This window comes from Lutjanus erythropterus, chromosome 15 (assembly GCF_056507025.1).
Source record: "Lutjanus erythropterus isolate fLutEry1 chromosome 15, fLutEry1.hap2, whole genome shotgun sequence".
Classification (NCBI taxonomy): Eukaryota; Metazoa; Chordata; class Actinopteri; order Lutjaniformes; family Lutjanidae; genus Lutjanus; species Lutjanus erythropterus.
In genome coordinates, this window is record NC_139331.1 from 28241633 (window position 1) to 28267758 (window position 26126).

At 39.6% G+C, this 26126-nt stretch overlaps 1 protein-coding gene across 3 annotated transcripts in view; it reads right to left on the reverse strand.

Moving 5' to 3' along the window:
- The window catches only part of fig4a (FIG4 phosphoinositide 5-phosphatase a), a 75742-nt gene that overhangs the window by 20265 nt on the left and 29351 nt on the right, over positions 1 to 26126 (reverse strand). For 2 of the 3 annotated variants that reach the window (XM_084737407.1, XM_084737408.1), the window contains exons 11-20: positions 23544 to 23677; positions 22485 to 22601; positions 18409 to 18454; positions 17778 to 17926; positions 17416 to 17582; positions 10880 to 11018; positions 10151 to 10209; positions 8678 to 8825; positions 7582 to 7665; positions 5433 to 5631 (exon numbers count right to left, since the gene is read on the reverse strand). In XM_084737407.1, coding sequence (XP_084593533.1) covers positions 5433 to 5631; positions 7582 to 7665; positions 8678 to 8825; positions 10151 to 10209; positions 10880 to 11018; positions 17416 to 17582; positions 17778 to 17926; positions 18409 to 18454; positions 22485 to 22601; positions 23544 to 23677 — 1242 coding nt within the window. Of the gene's footprint in view, positions 1 to 4485; positions 4892 to 5432; positions 5632 to 7581; positions 7666 to 8677; positions 8826 to 10150; positions 10210 to 10879; positions 11019 to 17415; positions 17583 to 17777; positions 17927 to 18408; positions 18455 to 22484; positions 22602 to 23543; positions 23678 to 26126 lie in introns of those variants that run through there. The other variant, XM_084737409.1, reaches the window with a different exon arrangement.

Sequence of the window (26126 nt, forward strand, 5' to 3'; positions counted from 1 at the left end):
AAGAAATAGTTACTGCAATACGCTGTAAAATCTGTTGGGTTTAAATTTCTGTTTGTGCGCATATTAAACAAATGAGATATAAGGTGCAACTGTAAGAGGTGCTGCTGGGCCACTTTTTAGAGAGGTTGACAGAGCCATGCTAGCTGTTTCGTTATGCTAAGCTAAACACAAGTAAACACAAGCATCATCACAAGATAATCAAATCAAACACTTTCAAAGAATAAGCAGACAGGAACATTGTGGATGTTGCCATGAAAAATGAAGGTCTCTTCCAAAATTTCACTACAATCCATCCAAGTGTTGTTGAGACGCTGCAGAACGGCAAATGTCAACCTAAATAAAAAGTCAGGGGATCACCAAATTTGACAGTGGAAGGAATAAAACTCCTCTCACAGGGCTGCTTGGTTGTAGAATCACCAGCCAACAGAGCTCTCAAGACTGTGGCCACAAACACAGTCATCGATTGGAAATGACAATTGCGTCTCCGAACTGTGAGACTGAATTAGTCATTACGTGTGCGTATCAGGACAGGAGGGCAAAGCAAGAGCAGGAGGAGTCACCTCACTCCTGCTGTTGTCACAATGTCTGTGAAAAATGCCTGTAACCATAGTTACGTTGTGGCCTCTGCAGTAATACTTTACATACCGTTGTGGGCTCCTTGTGTACCATTAAAACATAATAAACTGAAATTCCAAGAGGATGTTGTCTTCTGGTGCATTTGAGTCATGCTGTTGACACACTAACCTACTACCTGCGCTGATTAATGTGCTCCTTTCTCGGTGCCGTGGCGTGGAATGTGGGTCAACGGATGTGAACGTGCGACCAGTCCACCTGGGGCGTGAAATAGATACACATATAGTGACGACGAATTCTGGGATTTTGTCGAACCCACTCTCTCCTCTAGATATATACGTAGCAGCATTATTGAACTATGTAGTGAGAGGCACAGTTAAGAAAGAAAAGATCCTACATTTTTCTTTTCTGTCATGAGCGAGAACATGATGATGCCAGGAGGGATATTTTGAGTCAGTTATAAGAATACTGTGATGATGAATGAGGCCGCTAGTTTGATGGCAGAGAACTTGAAACATATACGACTCTATATTTTTTTATTGATGGTGTTACGATTCTCCAAATCCAAGATTGGACATGACCATTGATTTCAAAATCACGACTCAATCGACACTTTTTTTTCCCCCTGCAATTTTAGTTTAGTTTAAGTCTGGGGACTTCCTGTGATTTCTGGTGCTTCTCTAAGGGGGCCCAGACCCTCGGCTGGAAACCAACGCTCTACATGGTAACAAGTGTGATATAACCGCTAGTAAGCAATGCTGTGTTGTCTTTGTAGTGTTTTTTTTCTTTGGATATGCGCCTGATGTAGACAGGAGTGAAGAGAAAAAAATACTTTTATACTAGATTTTGCCCTTGATTTTGATTACTGAAATTGAAAGCTAATTCAATTCAATGTGACTATGTGTTATGTAAAACACCTTGTTTTAGCTAAAACAGGCAGCTGTTTATGACTAGCTGGTAAACTTAGCGGAGCTTTTAGCTAGCCTGGGAACCAGACGAATCTGCGAGCTCATGCGTCTGGCCTCCGACGCTTTCCAGCCAACTTTAATCTGGTTGGGACATTCGCACCTGGGGAAGTTTTCATGCGAAACAACCAACATGGCTGCAAGAGGGAGGTCAGGCATCAGAGAGGCAGCGGGGGACAACATTTTAGATGGCGCTGCACTGCTAGCAAGATGGGGGAGAGCTCCTGCTGTCTGGCATGATGCAGCATTTTTACCTTTGTATGAGACAAATTTCTGAATGAAGTAACCTTAACCTTAAGTCAGAATATTTTCACACCTAACTCGGTGAATTGAGTTCTTTTTTCTTTTGAGTTGGTGGTTGTTGGAACACACAAGACTAACCGAGATGGTTTTGGTGAGTTTATTTAGTTTCTGTTGAGTTTGAATGAAGTGCGTTTTGCGATTATCTGTGGGGAAAAGTTACTGCCTCTGTCAATGGAGTCTGGTCGCTTTGAGGAGAATTATATAACAGCTGTTTTAGTTTAAACAAAATGTATCTTACTCTAACAAAATAAGATCTACCTCTGTAGGGATCCTTTCCATAAAGTTGTCAGACACTTAGAATAACAATCTGAGCCTGTCACTGGCAAAAAAAACACTTTTAATAGATGTACTGTGGCAGGAACAATTGCCCTCAATCATAACATTACGTTATAGCCCGTTTCACGGCCCATTTCACGACATTACCCAATTTGTAGTTGGTTGTTATTTTATTTAACCATTTCACTTCTTCTTCTTCCTCCACACTCTGAAACAGCTGCATGTCTGTTACCTCACACACATACGTCTCACTGTTTCTCTCTACCTGAACAGATTGTGTCTCATCTGTTAACTTTCTTCATCAGCAGTTTAATAAAATCTCTCAAAAATCAAATCACATACTGTTTTTTTCCACCCATGAGTCAGTTTTCATAGCAGCAGGAGAGCTACGTGTTGAGAGGAGTTATTGTTAATGAAATGAGCCTATTAAAACGATCAAAACCAGCATGGTGCCGAATAGGGTTGGGCGATATGTTAAAATTTTCCAACCAGCCATCGTCAGGCCATCAATTACGTCAATCAATAAGTAGACATATACATTAAACAGGAGAGTCTTTTAGTGTTTCTCTGCAGAGAACGTGGGACGATATTCGAAAACAAACTGGGTTCCAGACTAATTTGCTTTTGAGAATTGGTGATACCAGGCTAGAATTTAGCTGCTAAAGAGCCACATATTTCCCTGAGGAGTTGGTGGAGACCTAAACAGAGCTTACAGGAGAGTGAGCACTGGATTTAAGGCTTTGTCACAGCTTGCCTTACGGTTAGTCCAGGTTCGGGATGTTTTCAGTTTGCTGTAGCAACTCTCATTTACCTGAACACAGCAGTGGTGGACAGTACCTGAAGGGAAGCACTGTGACAGTCTCACTTAAATTAGCTGACTTGACTGAACAAAATCACAGATGACACCAAGAATCTTTTACAGACTATTGACAAAAGAACATTGTGACATAGATGCAAGAAGACAGACAAGAAAACATTTGTTACACAACTGATCTCTTTTCAGAACTAGAAATTAAATGAAGCACCAAAGTGTTAAGACAGGCAAGACACCTGCAGGTGACCACAAATCACCTGATGTACTAAAAGCAGACAAAATCCCACCGCACACGTCCTACATACACTCCTTAATGATACCTGGGCCTTCGGAGGAGGAGGCCATCTAAGAAGGGACCATCCTGCTACATTTCCCATGACAGCAACAAAAGTGAACACAGGAACAGGTAAGGAGTGATGTTTCTAATTAATCCAAGCAAAATCCTGGGCAGAATAATGACTGTGCGGCATATAAAGGTGCAGACACGGCCGATGGTTTCAGCAAGAGAGGTTCTTGTACAGAAGATGTTAGTTAAAAACTTTCTGAATCAAGGCATTGTCACAATTAGGGAATTACGGACGTGAGTGATTCAGCACAGGCATGTGAACGTTAACCTGCAGGGAGAGCATGTTACAAGTGCTAAAACTGCTGATGTTAGCCACACTGTGTGGCAGCTAACACTGTGATCCTGCTCTGAAAAAGAAAAAAGCAACTGTTTTCTGACCATTGCCTGCCATGGCGAACGCACACAGTCAACCACACTCCCTTCTTTGCTGTTGGTCGAGGCTGCGGCTTCTCCTGTCAAAGTTTACCAAAGTTGAACTCCACACGAAGGGAAGGTGGAAAATAGCGTCACTGTGCCTTAACTGGTCGCCTGTTCAACCATGTGCTCTCACCAAATGGCGTATGAATGACACACTAATGTTGTCTTTTTTTGCTTCATGCAGAGGCGACTGTCATTTAACGCAAAAAAAAAAGAGAAAAAGAAGTCAGATGACAAAATCTAAAGACAGATAAAGTCTGCATACAGGGGAGGTTGAAGGACAAAGAAATCTTGCAAGTTTTGCAAATCTAGGGTTCCCATCTAGACACGATCAACAAGGATGGTGAAGGTCACCTGACTACTGTTAACACGTTCATAAAATGCACCAGAATAGACAGTTTTAAAAAGCATTAAGTGACACAAAATATCTTTACGAGTGTTGTGTTATAAAGACACCATCCCATGATATCATGTTGATTCACCAATTTGGCACAAAAGTATTCAATAGTTAAGACATAAAGACCCTGTGGAGGTCAAAAATGATTTCATACATACAACTAAATATGGGTTTTGATCCACTTTAAGAAAAGCCATCTTTAGTGAGGAAAAATCATAAACATTTTATCTAAAAATTCAAAACTTGCACAAATCTCAGAAGTATAATGAAGCAAAGCATAAAGATGTATACGACGATATATTTCAGAAAAAAATATATAGATTTCAGTTTTAATATTTTACTCAAGAACACAAACAGCTCTATCACTGAAGGGAAAAAAGGGATGGTTAAAAAAAAAAACTAATTGAAAGGTTTCAGAACAAAAAGCCGGATTCTCATCTCACGTCTGAGTCATGCCATACCATTTGCTATCAAGAAGCTTATTCAGACTTCCATTTCTCGCCAGCTTTCCAAGGGCCACTTTTATAGAGAGATCAACATAATACACATACTTGTTGCCATGGCAACATGGATCAAGAACTAATGTCATACAGGGATGCATACGAAGTTGCTTTGTGCACATCATGTGTTCAGCACTGTATGTGTACAAAATTGGGTTCCTTATGGAACACTGGTCTAGTTTTCAACACAAGAGGAGTCAGTTCAACTTGGTAGAGCAACCGCAAATCCTTTACCAAGCAACATGTGGGAGCGTAGATGACAGGAGAGTGCAGAGGGGTTTGTTCTCAAGAGCACAATCGCTGAGTTAGAAATTAGAAAGGGAGAGAAAACAAAACAAAACAGAGGAATTATCACACAATTAACACAAACCCACACTGTTTAGCCCCTCGAAACCCCTGTCACTGAGGCTGATTAAGTTGACGTCTACTCTTCCGTCTGACGCAAACAGAAAAAGAATAAAATTTCTTCTAGAGGACTCCGGGGAGGTGGGGATGAGAAAACGCAATTAGGAGACATACCCAAATTGGAATGCAAAATGTTTTTGTGGTCCAAAATACAAGCAGGTGGCATCAATGCTGCCTGAACTGCCATGTCATTTCCCTGAGGTCCTTAGAGGAGATTACATATCCTCGAATCGTTAGAGGATATAATTTGATAGGCTGTTTTATTTCCTCCATATCAAACAATAAGACTCTAAAGTGACACAAATTTAGATTTTGCTTTACTTGCAGTGTTGTCAATTCCTCCTTGACATGTTTCTTATTGTATATCTCACTGTTTGCACTGTAAATGTATTTCCTTGAACATTAAATCTGGCTTTGTGGCTTTGTGTTTTCATACCTCCTGGGTGCGAGTGCTCTCTCCAGACTCTGTTAACAGTTTGATCGGGGTAGAGCGCTGAGACACGGATCCATCGTCATCGCGGTCCTCCTCTGAGTCGTCCTCTGATGTGCTGCTGATGGCCTCCTCACTCGGGGGAGGAGGCGCGCTGGCTGCAGTCTTCCTCTGGAGCAGGGTCTCCTCTTTATTGCTCTTGTTGCTGCAAACATCCACACAGATTAACATGTGCATAAACACACACACACAATGACAGGTAAGTTGGCATGCAATTAGCAGGCATATATGAAGATGGGTATTGAGTATCAGCACTAAACAGATAGTGGTATCTGACTGATCAGTTCCTGGATAAAGGATACTGCTGCCTGTCTAAGGGGAGTCACAATTTCCATATTAAATTGAAATTTGATTGAAATAAGCTTTCAGTTTCAAGAATTTAACTGAAAGGCAGAATCAGCGATTCTGCCAGTATTTGTTTTATTCCCACCCCTGCCTACTCGCAGCATTTTGCATACTGTCCGAAGAAAAAAAACAACACTTCAAAGACGACACAGTTTAGCGTAGTTTTTAAAGAAGAATTTAAAAATGAGGGACCGTCACAGATGTGACAGTGAGTCATGATGCCGTGGCCACTAAGTTAGCGCCGATAGCAATCTGGGTGGTCCTTCTCCTCTTTAGCCTGGAGGACATTAGGTCTACGATGTCCGAAAAGTCTGCGGCGTTTCTGGATGTTGCTGATATGTGACTTTCACTTTGCAGGTAGAGTCTTAACTTTCAGTTGTAAATGCGGCAACAAACTGTGTTTACTGACAATGATTTTCCAAAGTCTTCCTGAGCCCATGTAATATCCTAAATGCAATTATGTGGGTTCTCGATACAGTTTAGTGCTGCCTGAGGGGTCAAAGGTCACGGGCGTTCAACGTTGGCTTTCAGCCTCTCCCCTTAGGTGCAGAAATTTCTCTGGATTCTCTGAATCTTTTAATGACATTATGGATTGTAGATGGTGAAATCTCACCTCATCAGTGCTTGTGAACAACTGAGCCTTGTGAGGCTTCCTCTTTAATTCCCAATCCCAGTACTATCATCTGTTATCAATCAACCTGATTACCTGTGAAATATTCCAACCAGGTGTTTCATGAGCTTTCCACAACTTTCCAAGTCGTTTGCTGCCCTGTCACAACTTTTTTGGTTTTTTGCAAATCATTGCATTCTGTTTTTATTTACTTTTTTTTACACAACAATTTTTTTTTAAATTGGGGTTGTATTTTTGAGGGACAGGGAGCCCATATTTCTTCTTGTTGTATTTAATGTTGCTGGAAATATGAACAATGTGGTCTGACTGTCACTGAAGTTAAACCTTTTAAACAAGAGCATTTCCACGAATTCCTGGGATCGTATGCTTCTGTACCCTGGATGGGCAATGTCTAATTTTCAGGAAAACTACTAATCCCTAGTAGTCATATTGTAATAATTTCACCTATGCTCATGAGTTTTGGTGGAAGAATAACATCAATGGTATAAACTGGAAAATATGGTTTAGTCTGGATAGTCTAAGCTCACCCACTGCTCCTGAAAAAAAGTTACTAGAGACTTTTTAAGCTCCTGATAATGACGACTCCTGGGTGTTTCTGCTTAAAGATTCACAGGCAAGGCCAGAAAATAAGTGAAGTGACCATTTTCTTGTTTAATACAGCAGACACTGAGTGATTTTAAATTCTTATTTAGTTTTTATTGTTATTTTCATGATACTTTGTGGAAGCTAATGGGAATCCATAAAGAGAACAAGGACTAAGCATCAAAGGTAAATGGTGAAGCAGTGGAGAACATTAGAGCGGTCAGGTGGAGTGTAGTAGTGGTCACGCTGTGCTGCATTAATGTGAAAACAATTATGAGTCACACAAGGCTTCTAACCAGAGAGAAGCTCTGCATTAAGCTATTTTCTAACAGTGTGAGTGTGCAGGAGTGATTATTGCAAAAAATATATGCACACACACAGAGCTGTGCTCCAAACAAAGACATGAAAAAGGACAGAGTTGTTTTTGGTTACCTGAGAACACAGCGTCAGATAAAGCTGCGCACGAGGGCAAAGTGACATGGGAATTAAAACACCCCCCCCACCAAAAAAAACAAAACAAAAACAAAATGCACTCACCCCAGCACTGATTTTCCTGTTTCCTCTGGCTTGCGAACTGTGAACGGGCTTGGATCCACTCCTACTGTTTTGGGCATAAATTCCCTTTATGAACACAAATCAGAATGAAACCCATTAGCTGACACCCTGCAGTACCATCACAATAATAACTGATGAGTGTTTGATACTCCATTTACCAGAGGTGTTTCTCATCTCATCAACTGAATGTGGGGCGACTTGGCAGCGTCGACACAAGGATTTTCAAATTAATCTCATCAGTGTTAAAGCAATAACTTCAACACTGTAGTAAGCTTGCATCTTGCACTAGTGATGTGATTTGGAGTGGGGCTGCAACTACCGATTATTTTCATTATCGATTAATCTGTGGACCTTTTTCTCAATTAATCAATTAGTTGTTTGGTCCATAAAATGTCAGAAAATGGTGAAAAATGCCAAGGTGACGTCCTCAAATGCCTTGGTTTGTTCAGACATTCAAGACATTCAGTTTACGGTCACAGAGTAAAGAAAGCAGAAAATGTTCACGTTTGAGAAGCTGCAATCAGACAATATTAGACATTTTTTTCTTGTTGACAACAATCGATTCATCGATTAATTGTTGCAGCTCTAACTTGGAACTTGGAACCGATGACGATTTGAGCCGCACAGTTGAGGTCCCGCCCAAACACGCCGCCAACTCAATCGCGAGCAGAGCTCATCTGTCAATCATGACGTGGAAAAATGCTTTTTATAGCATCAAATAGCAAATTAAAATAAACGAAAAAGAAAAATGAAAACAGAAATGAGAACTTTGGAACTTTTGGATATTGTAGTCTGTTTTTGTTGTTTTATCTCCTTTTGCCTTGGATTTTTAAAACTGTTTAACATTATGATGTAATGTTTACTTGTGTGGCCCCAGGGGTAAGAGTAGTCACTACCTTGGTAGAGACTAATGGGGATCCAAATAAATAAATAACTACATAAAATGAGGGAAATCAGCTTTGGAAAAAAAATTATCTGACTTGTATTTTTGATGTTTTGATGTTTTAAATGTTCCATATATATATATATATATATATATATATATATATATATGTATATATGTCAATGGTGTTTTCACCTTGCAGAGTTGGTCATGGCGATGCAGAATGTGTCATCAAACGAGGTCAGTTCATATGGTTTGAAGAACTCTGTGTAGATGTCAGTACTCTCATCGAAGCGGTTCACTCTCTTCACTTTGACCTTCTTCATGGTCTCCTCACAGGGGACTGCATTCAAACAGGAGCACACAAATGGTGCAACAAGCACACACACAGAAAAAAAAAAAAAAACAAGATATTAATACACACACTTAAAGGACCAGTAAGAACGGACAATTTGGTGGCATCTGGTGGTGAGATTGCAGATCGCAACCAGCTGAATGCTGCTCGCCTCACCCTGCCCCTTCGAAGCATGTAGGAGAAAGTATGATGGCAGTAAACCTCGCAAAATGTGCTACAGGCCGTCTCTAGAGCCAGTGCTTGGTTGTCCCTTCTTGGCTACCATAGAAAGATTGCGGTTCAACATGGCGGCCTCTGTGGAAGAAGACCCATGCCCTCTGTGGATAAAAATGGCTCATTCTTACGAAAAATAATGGAAATGCAACAATTCTTATTTTCAGGTGTTTATACACTAATGAAAACATATTTCTGAATATTATATTTAATTTCTGCCCTATTCTGCCAAAAGATGCCCCTAAATCTTACACACTGACCTTTAAACTGCCATTCAGTTCCACTGTTGTTCAAATACTATTAAATACACACTGAGTTTTCATACATGTACCATACACTGTTCTGCTGCCATAAATACTCGCTAACAAGCAACATTTTCAGCTGTAAACACTCCAACAAACACACCATTTGCTCCTCTTTGAGTGATGATTGCAAAAAACTACAGTGCCCGATGGATAAAAGTATTTTTTGTGTCTTTTTTGGGGATTTGTTTGTAAAAAATAAAGAAAGTCTGCCGCCTTTGTCCTTCTTCCAATGTCATTAGAGAGATTAACCCTTGAAAATAAAAACCATGGATATATTTTCCATACCTTACGTTCCTGTGATTTTCTTTCTTAAACACTTTCCTCAAGGTGATCAATAACAGACTTGGACAATTTCTGGCTCTGAGCCTTTATGGAAATAGGTACACCATAAATTAACTGCTGTCACTTGCAACCCTGCAACTATTTTTGTTTTGTTTTTAGTGATAACTAAGGTATATAAAGTGCAGTTGCAGAAAATATATTAAAGTTTAGATATTTTTCTCTTTTTTGTTATTTTCTCGATTTATTTTGTTTAATTAGGCATATGAGAGTGGAGGGAAGAGATGGGGAATATGAGGATTTTCAGCATACTCTGTTATGCTTGCATGTTCACCTTCTGGTTCTGGTTATTGTACACTTTGGAAATAAAAAAGATGTTGGAAAAAATGCTAGCAATTGCAAGATGGGCTACTGACTCCCCTCTACTTCTCATAAAGTCACCAAGGCATTAATCTGTAGCAGATAAATCTCTGCTAGATATTATGGATATATTATTACATCACATTGAAGAGATACCTTCATCATAGGCCACAGGGAGGTAGGACAGGATCCCCTCTGACCACCACAGAGTGTAACTGGGAACAGACAAGATACAGACATGTGTTAAAACCTCCCACAAAACTCTCCACTGACTGATGTGTCTTCAGCAGCACTACACGGTCTCTCCTGGGACGTAACATAACCTAGATATGAAAATTGACTTGGCTGGACCACCTACTGTAAAACTCCTGAATACATCAGGCTTTTATTTAATATGCCCAATTTGAGTGAATGCACTCATTATGATTTAGTGTGTGATGTTCTATTTAGTTGAGTTTGAGAGAAAAAGCGCAGTGTGTGGCTGCCGAACTGAATTCAGCTCCAGCCATTCAAATTTCTCTGAATAATGGCTGACCTACCTTGGCCCATTGTGGCTGCACAAACCAGTTGCATGTAGCTGAACAACTGGGTTTACGGTTTATGTAAGCATGAAGACAATGGTAAGCAAACAACTTGCATACTAGTATCCTTCCACAAACATGCACACTCAAATGACAAGGACAGAACGACTGTGAAAACTAATGAAATACAAAAAGCAGCACTGAATCATGAGTAAGGACAGAAGAAGTGACCAGCCAAACAAAAGAGCACCTTGGACTGAAGGCAGCCACACAAATAGTATTCAAATATATATCAGTATGAATTTGGCAACTGTATTTCTATAGTTAGATGTGATTATGTTTGTGTACAAGTGTGTGTGTTTACCTGCGTCTCTCTTGGGGCAGGGCCATGGTGTTCTTCTGGTGAAGGTAAAAGTCTGTGGGCAGCTCCCACAGGTGTGGCTTGGACTCTGATGGCTGGTAGACTTGGAGAAACAGGTTGATGGCATCCTGTCGGTCAGCGTCTGGAGGAGCGAGGTGGACACAAAATAATAATACATAATACAGGTGAAAAGTAGACACAAAGGGGTGGTATTTAGTCTCTTAATTAATCATACTGTGGGTGTGTTTTGGGCGTAACATGAATGAAACCAATCAGAGCGTCATCTCCAACTCCCTTTAAGAACCAGGTGCGCCTGCCTCTGGTGGATTTGGAAAGCTGGAAAAAACGGGTATGCTGAAATGACCCACTGGTCGTGACTGCGGCACTGCAGTTAATCAGTGGGTCAAATGGGCCATTTCATAAAAATTACCACTGATTAACAGTGGATGGGCTGTGGGTGGGTGACAGTCTGAAGCAAGAGACGCTGTGTGTGTATTTATATGCAATTTGAGGTACATTAGCATGACTGTTGTGACATTACTGGATGGAAACATTACATTAATTACTGAGAGCAGCCAAATACACCAATACTGCACACATTAAAGAAATGAGGTGAAAAGCTTGCACTGCACGATGGTTTATTGATTCGGGACAAAAGAAGCTCTCCACAGAAAACAGAGGAAATCCTTTTTTAAACATCTCTGAATGAAGTTAGAACTTATCAGGAGGACGGCTGCTTTGCTCATAACAGTTTCACCATATGAACTTGTGTGTGAGACCTTTTGGATGTGTAGAAGAACACTGAAGATTAATTAACATTGGATCCTGACCAATCCTGGCGGATTTAAACAATCAGTAAAGTTACAGATGCTGTGCGTAAATGCACTCCTTCAACCCATTCAATTTCAATGTGAATATTTATTTTTATGACCTGTGGATTAACTGCAGTGCCCTCACAGCAGAGTGTATGTCCGTTGTGAATCCGCCTATGCAAACATGTCTTACTGTCTGCATAGTGCTGCCTTTAAATGTTGGGCAGTTGGTCAATGGTGCAATCATTTTCTGCTGCCTCAAGATAGCAATGCACCAGAGCACACCTTAAGACTAACACATCAATGGGCGCAAGTGCATATGCTACCTACACAATGTGGGCACTGGACAAAAAATGACAACTGCCACAGACATCTTACGGTGCAAGATAAAGCCCCAAATGTTTTTCAGCTAAATGAGCTTCATCAGGTTCATCAGCTTGGATTCTGCCACTTAAAACAACTGAACTAAATTACATATCAAACCACAGTTCTTCATAGTAAGAACTCAAGACACCCTTCACCAGCGAGTAATGAGGAGAAAAGAGCAAAGGTGCCAATTAATGAATTAGAGGCGAAGCTCAGCTTGCTCAACCATGTGCTCTCTTCACATGAACAGGAATTTTACCAGTAAAAACTCTCTGAACCACCACAAAACAGCATGTTTGGCTATGGGAGCGTGGTAAGATAATCCGTGTGAGTGTTTGTATGCTCAATGTGTGACACGTGTTTCGCATGTTGCAGTTTGGTGCCATTTAATCCATCCCCCAACTGTGAAGCCCCGTGCATGCAGCTCCGACAGTCACATTAGATAATTAGAAACTAAATTGGCTCCTATTAAAGCCTGCTACCAAGCGTTTTCTCTAAGTAATTTTTTAGCCTGAGATTCATTTGATACATCATCAGATAAGAGTTATGGATGATGTGTGAAAGTAATATACACGTGCAATGGAAGTCACTGACAGGAAGGACTGTCTCATGAGATGTCTTAGTCCGTGATTGAAATGAAATGTTAAAACTCAGGTCTGCCCAGGTTCAGCTCCCACTACCCTACGCCCAGCTTCACAGGTCTCATCAAAACAAACACAAGAGGCTGCAAAGCATATGGCAGTGTGTACTGTATGTTCATGAGTACAATATGTGTTTATGAGTCAGAGAGAAGCTGTCAGAGTTCTTGGCAGAGATGGAAAAAGCATACGTCATTCAGTGTGAACTGAAGGATGGCTGGTGTGTGTGTGTTCTCGTAAGTGTCAGAAAAATGCATCTCCAAATATATGATCAAGTGTCAAAACAAAACAAGAAACAAAGTAAGTTTCAGATTAAGAACGATACATTTGTTTCAGTCTTGTGAAAAAGCCTTGAAGGGACGGTCGTAGAGATGTCTGCCGTATTTTGAATATAATGAAACTAGATGGCACTCTGCCGTTTTCTTGTTATAAAAATTGGTTTCCAATCATCTACTTTGTATTGATAATTAGCCAACAGATAAGAGGTGTGTGTTATGCTGGTGATGTCACTGCCACCAGTGTCACCCTCGCCAATGACATAGATTTTGCTATACCGTCATTACCGTGGAAAATGTTTTAGAATATTAAAATTAACATGCTTTACTGTGACATGCAGGTAAAGGGATGTGCAGTAGGGACTGATATTCTTCACGAAAATGAGACGTTTTCTAGCTCTGAACAGAAGCGCACCTTAAGGTAACACCTCAACTACAGGAGAAATGTGGGTTCCCAACCTGACCTTTGGTGTGTTATTTCGTGGTTTTAATAACTGTTGAGGCAGAAGTACTACATCTATGTTGATCAACTTCAGAACAAACATAACCTGCGCAGCAGCTCGAACTTTGCTGCAGCTGCCAAGTTTATTGGCTGTGATCTGTCGCTGTCTGACTGAACAAACTCATGGAAGTGATATTTTACAATTCTTCATATTATAAACTAACGAAATTCAGACAGATTCCGTATTCTGCTTGCCCCCAGGGCCGACAGGTGTCAGAGTCCAGCAGAAAAACTGCACACCGCCCACATGCGATCAGATACAATTGGCCTAGTAAGTGATCACAAAGTTAAAAACCAAAGCTATAAAAGAGTTCTCCCTCATTTAAAGTGAGTTTTTGAGTTTTTCTTGGTAAGATTTTTACAGTCTTTCTTCACTGCTCTGAGAGACGTGCATTTCGCTACAGCCTACTGTTGAAGGTGAATCCATCATGTGCAGCTACTTCTACAACAGAAGTGTCCTGGATAAAGTATAAATCCAGTGTTTATAAATCCTGCTTCTGGTTTTCACTTGGAATTTTATCTGTAATTTTAAATGTGGCATTAAAAAAACGTGGCGCATTTAATGCCTCGTGTGTAGGGAGCTGGGACGATATGGACATACGTTGTTATGATATTGAGGGACAGTCAAGAGTAATCGTGTGAAAGTTATGCCTAACTTCAAGCCTGATAAATAACTAGTAGTGACTAGTAGGCTGACGTGGGACACCACATTACTTTTTGTGGAACTTCATTCTTCAGCAAGTCAGCTGGTTTTGTTGTTAAATTAAAGCCCCTCTGCTGTGCAGGTCATGTGTCTGCTGCTCTTATAGATGAATGTACTGACAGGTACACTGACTACTGTACTTATATTTATGTACTTTGGATTGTCTGCCAAATAAATGTAGTCGGGATGCCTGATCCAGCATGTACTAAGCACATTATATGTAGTAATTAACCTACATTATGAGGCAGATCTTGCGAATCCAGCTGCTTTGCGAGATAATGTCCATTTTCCCTTGTCAATAGATGTGAGTAGTCTGCTTCCTCTTAATGGGCAAGGAAGTCTTTGTTTTTTTTTTGCTCTGTAACGATGTCCAGCAAAGTGGACTCTTCTTTGTGCCACAACAGCTGAGATGGGAAGGATGCCACCATAAATCTGAGCTTTTGTGAGATGATTCATCCACGAGAGGCTCTGGACATGCGTGAGAAGTCTTATGTATGTTCTGTCAGGATGTTCCTGAAGCTCTTTATTTATTGTTTATGTTTCAGCACGGTAAAGACAGATATTTTCCATACAGGCTTTCAAAAGGATGGGACTGCCATACTGGATGTAACTTATTACAAGCACTCGAAGCCTGTCCTTTCCTTGTCAGAAAGTCTTTTTTGCTGCTGACTACATATGACCCTAGTTATCTGAAGTCCTAGATGTCAGTGCCGTTTAGGGAGCGGACGGTTGGATGATCTGGCTCTTTGCTCAGAATCAGGCATTCTGTCTTCTTGGCATCTATCATTAGACCCACTTCTTTGGCTGCTGACTCTTCTAGGGATATTAAAAGCTCTTGAGCTGAGGATATGAGTTCAGATGTCTTCTGCATAATCATAATGTCAGTCAGCCATTTTTGGCTTTGACTACAATCTTGGTTTTAATTGGACAATTAAAGGTCAATTTAATGCTTAAAATACAATTTAGGAGAGGACCTGAAATTACAGACTTTAATAGAACAACACAAGACCAGATTTAGAGTGTTTCAATTTAGTAACATCAATTTGACAGAGGGGAAGCGGCTGAAGAGTTGTGAATAACTAGCTTGTTTCACAGGACATGAAAATGCAATCATGGGTAAGTGCATGAAAATGGTTTCGGCCTGGTTAAAGGGCAGGTTGACAGCAGACACTGCCTGTCAGACTACTTGTTTGTTTCTCTTTGCCCTTAGATGTTCTCCTCTGTTGCACTGCAGAGGCAAAAGTCATCGGAGCAACAGGGCGACAGTCGTCTTGGTCAACCACTTAAAATCAAAAGACCTGATATAGGTCACGGCATTAGTGAGTGTGTAGTTCGAGGAATACTGAGTGCTTGTGCGTATGACAGACCCTTTTCATGTGTGCAGCATTATATGAGCCTCTCTCACTTGACATTTCAGTCTGAATAAACAATCTGCTACTTTCCTGGTTCTGCTCCGCAACCAACCAATGATCCCATTTTTCAAAAGGAAGTAAATGACAAGAGTCGAAAGCAAAGCAGGTCGACTTAGTAGGTCAAGGAGTGCAGCTCTATTACTCTTGGCTAAATACGCCGCACACAAACTTACTCTTCATTTCTGGGGCTACAAATGCCACTCTGATGTGGAAGTGTCACTAGTGTGTTATGAAAACAATTATGTGCACGCATGCACATTTTCATTGGCACGCTGTATCTAACTACAAACTCGGGTATCATTTGTAATTATTAAAAATCTGAATTGCTGGCATAGCAAGGCCACTTTATCAAGCACTGGCTGGCAATTAGATCCTGGTTGCAAATTGGATGAGAGAGGAAAACATAAATTCAGCCAACTTAAAAATTTCTCCAGATAATAATATCTAAAAACAGGTGTTTTCATAATATCCCCGTTGACAATAAATGTAAGAGTTTCTGTTATAAATGTTGCTCATGTCATAGAAATTGCTTTGAATGTGCTGTTTTTACTGGTATCGACTGTCCTCAGGGAGCTATGCTGGAGGTGACAGTGTGTGCTTTGCTGTGGATGTTACATCACAGGCTGGATAAAGAAAAGGTTTACACTGGTTGTACAGTATGGTTTTGTATGACCTACTGTTCAAGGTGTGCAAAGAAAATCCATGTAATGTGCTGGGTTACATAATCTACTTGCAAAATTAGAAATAATTTTAAAGATGGAGCAAGTGACCTTAAGTGGCAATATAGCACCGATCAGAGCCGAGTTTACACAACAACAACATGTTCTGTAGAATTAAAACAATAAGGTATATTAGCTCAAGGATCATGTGCTGACCACAGAGGAGGGTCATGTGTTGAGTCAGCTGTGGCTGAGCGCACCGGACACACAGTTACGCATCATGATAAAGGAGGGAAAGACACTCAGCTCATCGTTTCATTCATGTTAATGAGCCAAAAAAGATTGTACATGAGTCCCAAATCTCAAGTCCAAGTTGAGTCTCAGGTCCATCTGTGTGGTGACTTAATCCCAGCTGAGACCAAAGACTCTAAACAAGTCGGAACCTGTCGTTCCACAAAGTTCTAAAACCTGCCAGTTTATGCCAATGTGACTGGACAATCTTCCTTAAGATGATGTTCAGGATTTTTTTGTAGCTTGATATAATTTGTAGCATCAGAAAATTTAAATGAATGTAGTGAAAGTGTGTTACTACTGCATCTGCATTTTTAGCATTGATTAAACAGTGAAAACATAAAAGGTATGTGCAGAGTGAGTCTGGCTGAGTGGTGAGGGAGACAGAAAGAGACACCGTTGTGTCTAGAAGGGAATCCCAAACCCGCAAAAAATCTCGTGAGAATTATCATTTTTACCCAAACCGTGATCTTTCCCTCACCCTAACCAAATGTTTTCTGTCCTTAAACCTGCTCATATTTTAATCATAGTATTGCACATTATAAAACATTATTAGTTTGTACAAGATGCATAATGAAGAATCAATGCATACAGAGTTTTTCTCTTCTAGACACAAACAAGAGACAGCATGCAGCTGTGGGCGATTAGGCAAGTAAACACTGGTAGAAAGGAAGACAATTAATCTGAAAAATAAACGTGTAAAATGGGCTTATGTTTCTATGATGGCCTTGAACATGAGGGTTCAAGTTTCACAGTGGTGTACTGGCAAATTGGGGATGTAATATGGACATCTTTAGGGATAAAATGGATGGAAAAATTAATGAGGCACAGTGCAGGCAAAAGGAGAATGTTATGCACTTGTATGTGTCCGTGTAACACACCTGAGAAAGCATTGCTGTAGTAACGCGACAGTGTCTGCATGATGTCTTTAGAGTGCTGTGTCCAAGGAGCGATCTTGCGGTAGGTCTTGACCCTGTGGACTAGCTGGGAGCCGCCGTACTGCAGTGATAAAGTGTCTCCATGGTCCTCGTACAGCTCCTCAAACAACCTGGGCCACACACACACACACACACACACACACGCCTTTTTAAAAAAAAAAATATTACACCCAAAAGAGCAACTACTTGTCTGTAGCACAACCACTTTGGATACGATGTGACCTTTCTCTAATGGAAAATACAGTATTTTAAAAAGAAAATAAAACAAACCCTAATGCTTTACTTCATAAAGTAAGGAGATTTACCTCACACAGTCAGTATCAAACTGGAGTTTGGGCTTATCAATCATTCCCAGGGCATAAAGCTGATAGGCCAGCGCACACTTCCCCACCATGAACTGGGCGGTGTTGGTCCGATCCAGACAGTCCACGCAGTTGGTCCGCAACACGCCCGTCTACAACACCAAACACTCATGAAATTTACTAATTCAACATCATTAATCCACAGGATGCTTATGTATTTCAGAGCGTCAGACACAAACAATATTGAAAGGCAAATACTGGAATTACAGCATCAACAGCAAGCTTCTCTTCATGTATTCACCTTATGTAAGTGGCTGCAATTATATTACAGTAAACCGCTCGGATCATGTCAGGAAGATCGCTGTTGTTTGTGCGATCAAGGTCTCCATGAAATCTCATAACATCTCTCAATGAGCAGCTAAATGCACTGGCCTAGTTTGGTAGCTACAGCAATGAAAGCTGATCCTCTTTTGAATAAACATCAAAAAAGAAAAGCTGTTTCCTTGGCCGAGAAATCTCAGTACCGTGAATCGATATGTGGGTTTATTACATCCAATAACTCAAGTGATAAATTGTCAGATAAACAGAACCGTGACAGGAAAGTTACACCAAACCCGTTTGCTATGTGTCGTACCTGCGCCCGTCCGCTCGCCGTGATGTGTCCACCCACATCTCCCCACCTGAAAAAACAAGACATTTAATTCAATTTAAAGGAATAATATGCAACTTTTTCCTGAATTGCAAGTGTGTGGTGGCGTCTGTATCTGCAGAGGCCATGCTCTCTGCCTGTATTTCCTTATTTTCTCATTATTGTTGCTGTGCTCGGGACGAAAAATTTGGTATTTGACATCCTCAACAGTTAATTACCTTTTTGGTGAACAGCTCAGACAAATCCTACTGATTCTACCTTTAAAGAACAGACTACTGCAAAAATATAAAAGTATAAATCGCACATTTTAATTAGTGTTAAAGGAATAGTTTGACATTTACCGATTCAGACTGACACAAGTATAAAACGTCTGTTAGCATTGTTACAAACCACCACAAGTTCATCACTTTATTAGACTGGCAGACATAAATGTTGCACACAGGGAAACAATTTTGACAAATATTGTCTTTATTTGCGCATAATGGTAAAGTGTGAGACTGTAACACCTTCTTGTATAAAAAATGTCCATATATTACACTTCTGATTCTGAGCACTACAAAAAATCTCAGTCAATTTACAGCACCATACAAAAAATATGATCCACCCTGATCATATAGTATAACTTTGTGAAGGGTTTTTGTTCTCTGATTAGTGGTTTATAAACAAACAAATAAGACGAACAAAGGAAGTAGTGTAACAACTAAAAACTAGATTTCTTTCAGGTTAGGCCTAGGTTTTATTTCACCATTTTAAATCTACTTAATTCTCCACCTTATTTTACTGTTTACTCACAAACTACTCAAACTCGTCTCTTCCTCTCTGTCTGCAGAGGCTGTCTCTGACCTGCTGACTGTCTTTCTCAGCAGGATGCTCTATAAAGTCGCCGAAAAACACACAACTCGTGTTTTAGATTTTTTTTTCACCCGCTATCCATTTTCACAACAGCAGGTGAGCCCGGTGTTAAGGAACTTGTTAGTCTCTTCTTGAATAGCGGAGCTAACAGGTACGGGAGGTTAATTGAGGGCAGATTGTCTACTGGTTAATTGATTGTGGATGACGCTGTTCCCTCAGAGGGATTAGAAAAAAAAAAAAATCTAAATACAAATGTTAAAATGAGTCATCATATGTATTTGGTTCACCTCACACACAAACAAACAGCTCTGTCTGTCACACACAAACACACACACACACACACACACACACACACACACACACACACACACACACACTGCAAAGCTGTATCGCACCTGTGCTACAGCCATAATTTCATTAACTGCACAGACTGTCCTGCGTCAGAGCAATAAAAACAGAAGGGTTTTCTGTTTAAACAAACGCTATATTAAGCAACCCCAATTAAAAAAGAGTTGGGACGTGGTGTAAAACGTAAATAAAAACAGAATGCAATGATTTTCAAAAACGTTTCGACCTCTGTTCAGTTGAATACAGTACAGGGCATGAAATTTAACGGCCTGTTAAACCTGTATGTAACTTTCAGCATTAATGGGGTCACAGATATAACAGTTACCCATGATGCCATGGGCACTAACACAACCCATACCATCACAGATGCTGACTTTTTAAAAACATGTTGCAATTCAGAATGAGTGTTTAAACATTTAAACATTAAAATATTTTGTCTTTACACTTTATTCAATTGAATACAAGTTAAAAATAAATTACAAATCATTGCATTTTGTTTTTATTTACATTTTACACAACATCCCAACTTTTGTGGAACTGGAGTTGTATTTTCACAAATATTTATGTCCTGACAGCATCAAACTTGATATTAACTTGAAATATTTTTCATTAACACTAAAATGGTAGAATTCAATACCGTAGATAAGCAAATGTTCATGGTATAACCATCAATTTTCATATCAGAGTATACCGTGACACCAGCATACTGCAGCAACCTTAACAGGCTGATTTCTCAAAATGCTTAAAACTTATCCCCTGATCACATTCTTTAAAATACAAGCATGATGAATTTAAGGTTTTAGCACAGTCCACTTCTGGCTCGAGGTTCTGTCTTTATTTGTTCTTTTTCCTCCAATTCAACACACCACTCTCATTCATCACTTTCTTCTTAAAGTGCTTTACAAAAAAACAGCAACCGGCAAAGGTAGAATAACTCTGTGAGGAAAAACTGCTTCTTAATTGTTCGGATGGGGAGCCTTGGAGACAAATACAATAGCTGTTGAGGGGTTTAAAGCAAAGTGTATCTCATTGCGGGATGAACTCAACGACCTGACTGAGACCAGTGAGCAATCACAGTTAAAAGTATGCTTGTGATTGGACGAACACACAAAGAACCATTTGATATGGAAAAGACAAACAAATCTCTCTAATCAACTTCATTATTCACAAATGAATTCATGCATGAGGTGAAGGTTACAGGTGCTAAAATGAAAGTGCATCTACATCAACGCCTCTGAGGGATTTGGTTGTGTGTGTGTGTATATGAAAGCACATGTGTATGAGTGTGAGGTGAGAGTGTATTACAAAGAATAGTAGCTAGCAGTCGGTAATGCAAAGAGAGGGCAATAAATACTGGCCACGGTGTGGTCGTTGGGTTATGTAACAGAATGGTAATGTTGGGTGAAAAGGATTAAGACATGCAGACAATGGAGGAGCCATGCGTTAAGTACATGGACGGCAATCTACTCAGCTTGTTAGCAGAGAACTCGCAGCGACACAACTGCCATCAGGAATAATTTCCATTAAGAATTCATATCTGGGAGAGTTTCAAAATTAAGAAGTGTCGATAAATGTATGATTCTGAATATGTATGAGTAGAAAAATGGGTAATACATCCTCCCTTTGAAAAAAATAAGTCTGATATGCAAATGCAGGGAAAGACGGTGGTGCGGTCTCGCACATGGTTCCTGTCTCTCAAACTTTTTCTCACATCTCTGGTGCATAATCTGCTACTCTCTCTCACTTCGAGCCACTGCGACATCTGATTATTTAAACAGTTTTCTGGGAAAAAATTAGGGTGCTACCAAGAACCCAAAGATGTCTGTCAAAAGCAGTTCCTGAAAAAGTTTAATTTGACTCTCTGTTTTTAAGAGAAACAGCAGGTGTGGGGAAAATTTCACATCCATAAAATTGACTTTAAGAAGAACTTTGTGTCTATTCAAATTATTAACAATAGGAAATTCACTCATATAGCTATTATAATACAATCATTTAGCAATTTAATTTTGTTGTCTACCACTTCTGTTTACTTACTTCATATTCTATTTATTTTATATTTTTTTGTTTTCACTTTAATCTTCATTTTTTTCATGCCTGTTATGTTGCTTCATTGTGGTTTGCTTGTTTTGGTTAATATCTGCAAAACTGTCTGAAAACAAGTAATGAATTAACTCAGAACAGGATTCCTACTTTTCAAAAGTCAAATTCAAGTACTTTTTAAAAATTTTCAAGTTGCATTTTCAAGCTTTCCCAGCACCTTATAGCTGTGATAAATAACATATTTATATACATATATTCAAAATGATTATTTCACCAGATGTTATTGTGCTATAAACAACAAAAATTATGTTTCATGATAGCATTCTACAGGAGGGTGACAAATTAAAGGAAAACACAACACAAAGTTTCATGTTTCAAAATGTGTCACCTGTCTGTAAATAGACATGATATCTTATGCAACCCAGCCGAGACGATATCCACTTTATTTATTTTTTTTTTTTATGTAAAAAGCAAACTAAGCCAGGTAGTGATTCATTCTAAAATGAAAGTAATTGTAATTTCAGGCACTTTAAACCTTGAAAAAACTATATTAAAATCAAAGTGTCTTCAAGGGTTTCCATGAGGCCTGTCAGAAACATCCTTTCAACCATCAGTCATGACCCTCTAGAAGTGTGAGGTGGTGGCTGTATCTGCAGAGACCCTGCCCTCTGCCTGTATTTTTCATAATTTTGCTGAGATCGGGACGTTTTATTAACCTAAAAACATCGGTATTTGACACTCTGGGAATGAGACACAACAACTATCTTTCTTGTCCGCTCTGACAAATCCTACTGTGTCTGTTTAATGTTACAAAGGCTCACCTGTCATCTGGTCTGAGTGTGTGACAGTAGAAGTCGGACCGATTGATGAAGAAACCCGTTCGCTTCACCACGTTCTCTGCTATCATACTCAGACGGTCCAGAACGTTGCACAACTTACTAAGAGAAAGAGAAATGAGAAAATCATCTTAATATTTGCTCAAGAGATCAATTTTTGTGCTCCTGTAGCTGAGTTACAGTGACGATGCACAAAAAATTTTGTTTTTCATTATGTGCATATTTACTATTTTCAATGCAGCAACACAAACCAAGCAAGGTCAAAATCTGGGGATAGTTTTTTAACAGGGCTTTTACACAACAAGACAAGTGTGACATTTTATAGAGCCAGGTCATTATTCCCTATGGAGAGAGCAGCAGAGTTCTTCTGGGTGGCTGCTAACACTGCTCTAAATTTTCCACCAGGTTATTCAGCTTTTCAGTTTGAGTAAGTGTAACTCTGATCTTAAATACGCTGACCTGCAGAACACATGTACGACGGGATGCTGTAAAAAGATGTAACGATACTGAAAACTCATGAATACGATATTTATCACAACGTTAAAAAACAAAGAAAAATTACAACTTGAAAAATGTCCCTTATTAAATAATATATCTGATGTGTGCAGCAATTTTTGTTCAGATAAAATGTTTTTCCTTTTAACTTTACGTGCTTCGGCTTTTTCTGCTTTCTGATAAATGATTATGAGGCTGATATCATCTCATAGTGTGCAAATAATGTTTATGAACGATTTATACCCATGTACAATTAATTCACATTTAAATTTAAAATGCTAAAGACAAATCACTACAACTACTGTAATATCGAGCACTCATTAAATGTTTATATAGTTATGAATGCTAAGAAACTGTCAAAAGAAAATGCAAACCTCTCATCTGCTGCAAAAGTTGCATCATGTCTAATTCAAGCAAAAATAAATCCTATGTTTCATTTACTAAAATTTCAGCCCTTGTTTTTCTCACTAATGGCATTTTTGAATCTTTAAAAGTGCATGTAAAATGAAGCTAGTTTAGCTCACTACAGGGGCACATTTAACGTCACACCTCTTGGTGTAGCGGGCCATGTCCCAGGCGATGTAGTCGATGCAGTTTTCTGGCGGGAGGAACTGATTCAGGTTGATCACAGCCGGGTAGAGTTCTTCACTCAAAATCTTCTCATGTTTCCTTTTTTCTCGTTTCTGTAGCACAAACAGAGAGAAACACGTCAGTCACAGGTGCTGTGTGACTGAATCTATCACCAAGGAGCTGAGAAAATCTTTTTTAAAGGTGTTACATTTATAATAAGATTCCAGTTGCTTTAAAGGTCCCGTGGGGATCCCAGCACATACAGTCAGAGACATGTGACACACGTCCTCACACACGTCCTCTTTCATGTATTCACAAAGACCCATTCAGGTCTCGTCCTTCTCTTCTGAGTGACCTTAGATAGAGCTGCAAGAATCAATTTATAGGATCCACGCAGAGCTGAACATATGTAGTAGAAAGCACAGAGAAGAGGACAAATGCTGCACATAGATGGGGAATATAGAGGTGCAGCTCTGCAGGACATTTGTGCAAATGGGATCTTACATTGTGTGGGATTAAGGGCTGAATCCTAATAGAGTAAAAGTGCAAATTAGTGCACATTTGATGTATGTCTATGAAGACCATAATTCTTTACTGTGATCAAAATGCAGTACAGCAAATTTTAGAGTTTAAAGCATGTGGCATATGTCTGTCTTACCAGTGCTTTGTCTAAATATCACCTTTTTGTTCATTATATTTGAATAAAGTGCTTTTTTTAAAAAAAAATAAGAACACACCAAATCTATCCCAAACCACTCTACCAGTGGGGTTACTTTCCACCTGGGCTGGAAGATCTTTCAAAAATATCTAATTGTGAATATTTTCACTTATAGTGCAATAGCGATATGATTTGCAATATCACAGAGAATTATAATTTTTACATTATTATTCTCGTTTTCTTTGAAAAACAAATCAAAATGATTATGAAGTGATTTTTTTTTTTTGCTTATTTAAGACAAATGTTTACACCAAGTTTAAAGAAATTCCCTCAAGGTGTTCTTGAGATATTGCATTCCTGAGAATGGGACAGTCACTAGGTCACAGTGACCTTGAACTCTGACCCTTGACCACCAAAATCTAATCAGTTTATACTTGAGCCCAAGTAGACATTTGTACCAAATTTGAAGAACTTTCCTAAAGGCATTCTTGAGATATCATATTTAAAAAAAGGGAAGGACATAGTGACCTTTGACTACTAAAATCTGATAAGATCTATGCATGTGAAATGAAATTAGCTCCAGGCCTTTCCAGGATATTGTGTTCATGAGAATAGGACGGACAGGTCACTATTACCTTGACGTTTGATCACGAAAAGCTACTCAGGTCATACTTGAGTCCAACTGAACATTTGTGCTAAGTTTGAAGAAATTCCCTCAGGGTGTTCTTGAGATATCGTGTTCACCGGAATGGAACGGACGACAAGGTGGCCTAAAAATGTTCTTTGTGGAAAATGGGTGTGGCTTATGTCAGGACATCTCCTGCCAAAGATATTAGACACATCTGAAAAGCTGAACTGCTGCTGGCTTTATCGCTTCTGAAGTCAAGATATTTAAAGGAGCTTTCTGGTGCTTTCTCAGGTCATCAAATACTGGCTGTTTGAGAATGAGACTCAATATTCAACTCCCTCACCAACCTGTGACTGGCCAAAGTCTCCCGCCACTGACTAGACTTTCTAAACCCTGAAAACACAGACAAGAGGACAAGCAGCAGTCTGGATTTCTCTCAGACCACTTAAAGTTTATTGCAGAGCTTTTGCCAAACGACACTAAAGATAAACTGCCTACCCAAGTTTTAATTAATTGAGGGGAAAAAAACAATGCCTAACACACACAAAAAAAATCTGTTTTGTTGATAGAATGCATGCACACATTCCCAGTCTGCCACTGTGACCCGTAGTCAAACTGCCCATTAAATTATTTCTGCATGAAGTTATGCCTCCATTCACTGTGCCTCTTTGACTGATCACCCTGGGTGATAATGGGCTTGGATGCGTCATTTAGCAGCTCACATCTCCATCCACCGCATCCAGCAGGGGCAAAGCAACACAGAAACCAAACAAATAACTGATGCATCTCCTCGCTCATTCAGGCAGAGCGTGTCATACTGTCTGGCACACGCACACTCACACCTTCTAGGCACAGATGAGACACTAGAAATATACACCTCATATTCCTACAAAAGCGCACATGCGCTGTATGATCCAGCATGCAACAGTAATAAAGATTGTTGCAGATGTACAAAGATGCAGCCACAGATCTGAAATGAGAACATGAGTCCAAACAGTCACACATGCACGTGTACGTACAGGTGGGGGCTGGCAATGGACATTTTAATGGAGGGGACGAGCTCTGTAATTATTTTAATGTATAGTTTAGCGCAGTAATAGTGTTTAATGGCTTGCTTTTATGCTCAGCTAATCTTTATTCATCTTCCCTTTGCATGTTTTGGTTTTTGCTGCCATTCTGGACAGAGATTTTGATCTTAAGAGATCATCCTGATTAAATTAACATTAATAAAGTCAATATTTTACAAAAATAGCAACGTGGGGAGAGCAAAAGTTAT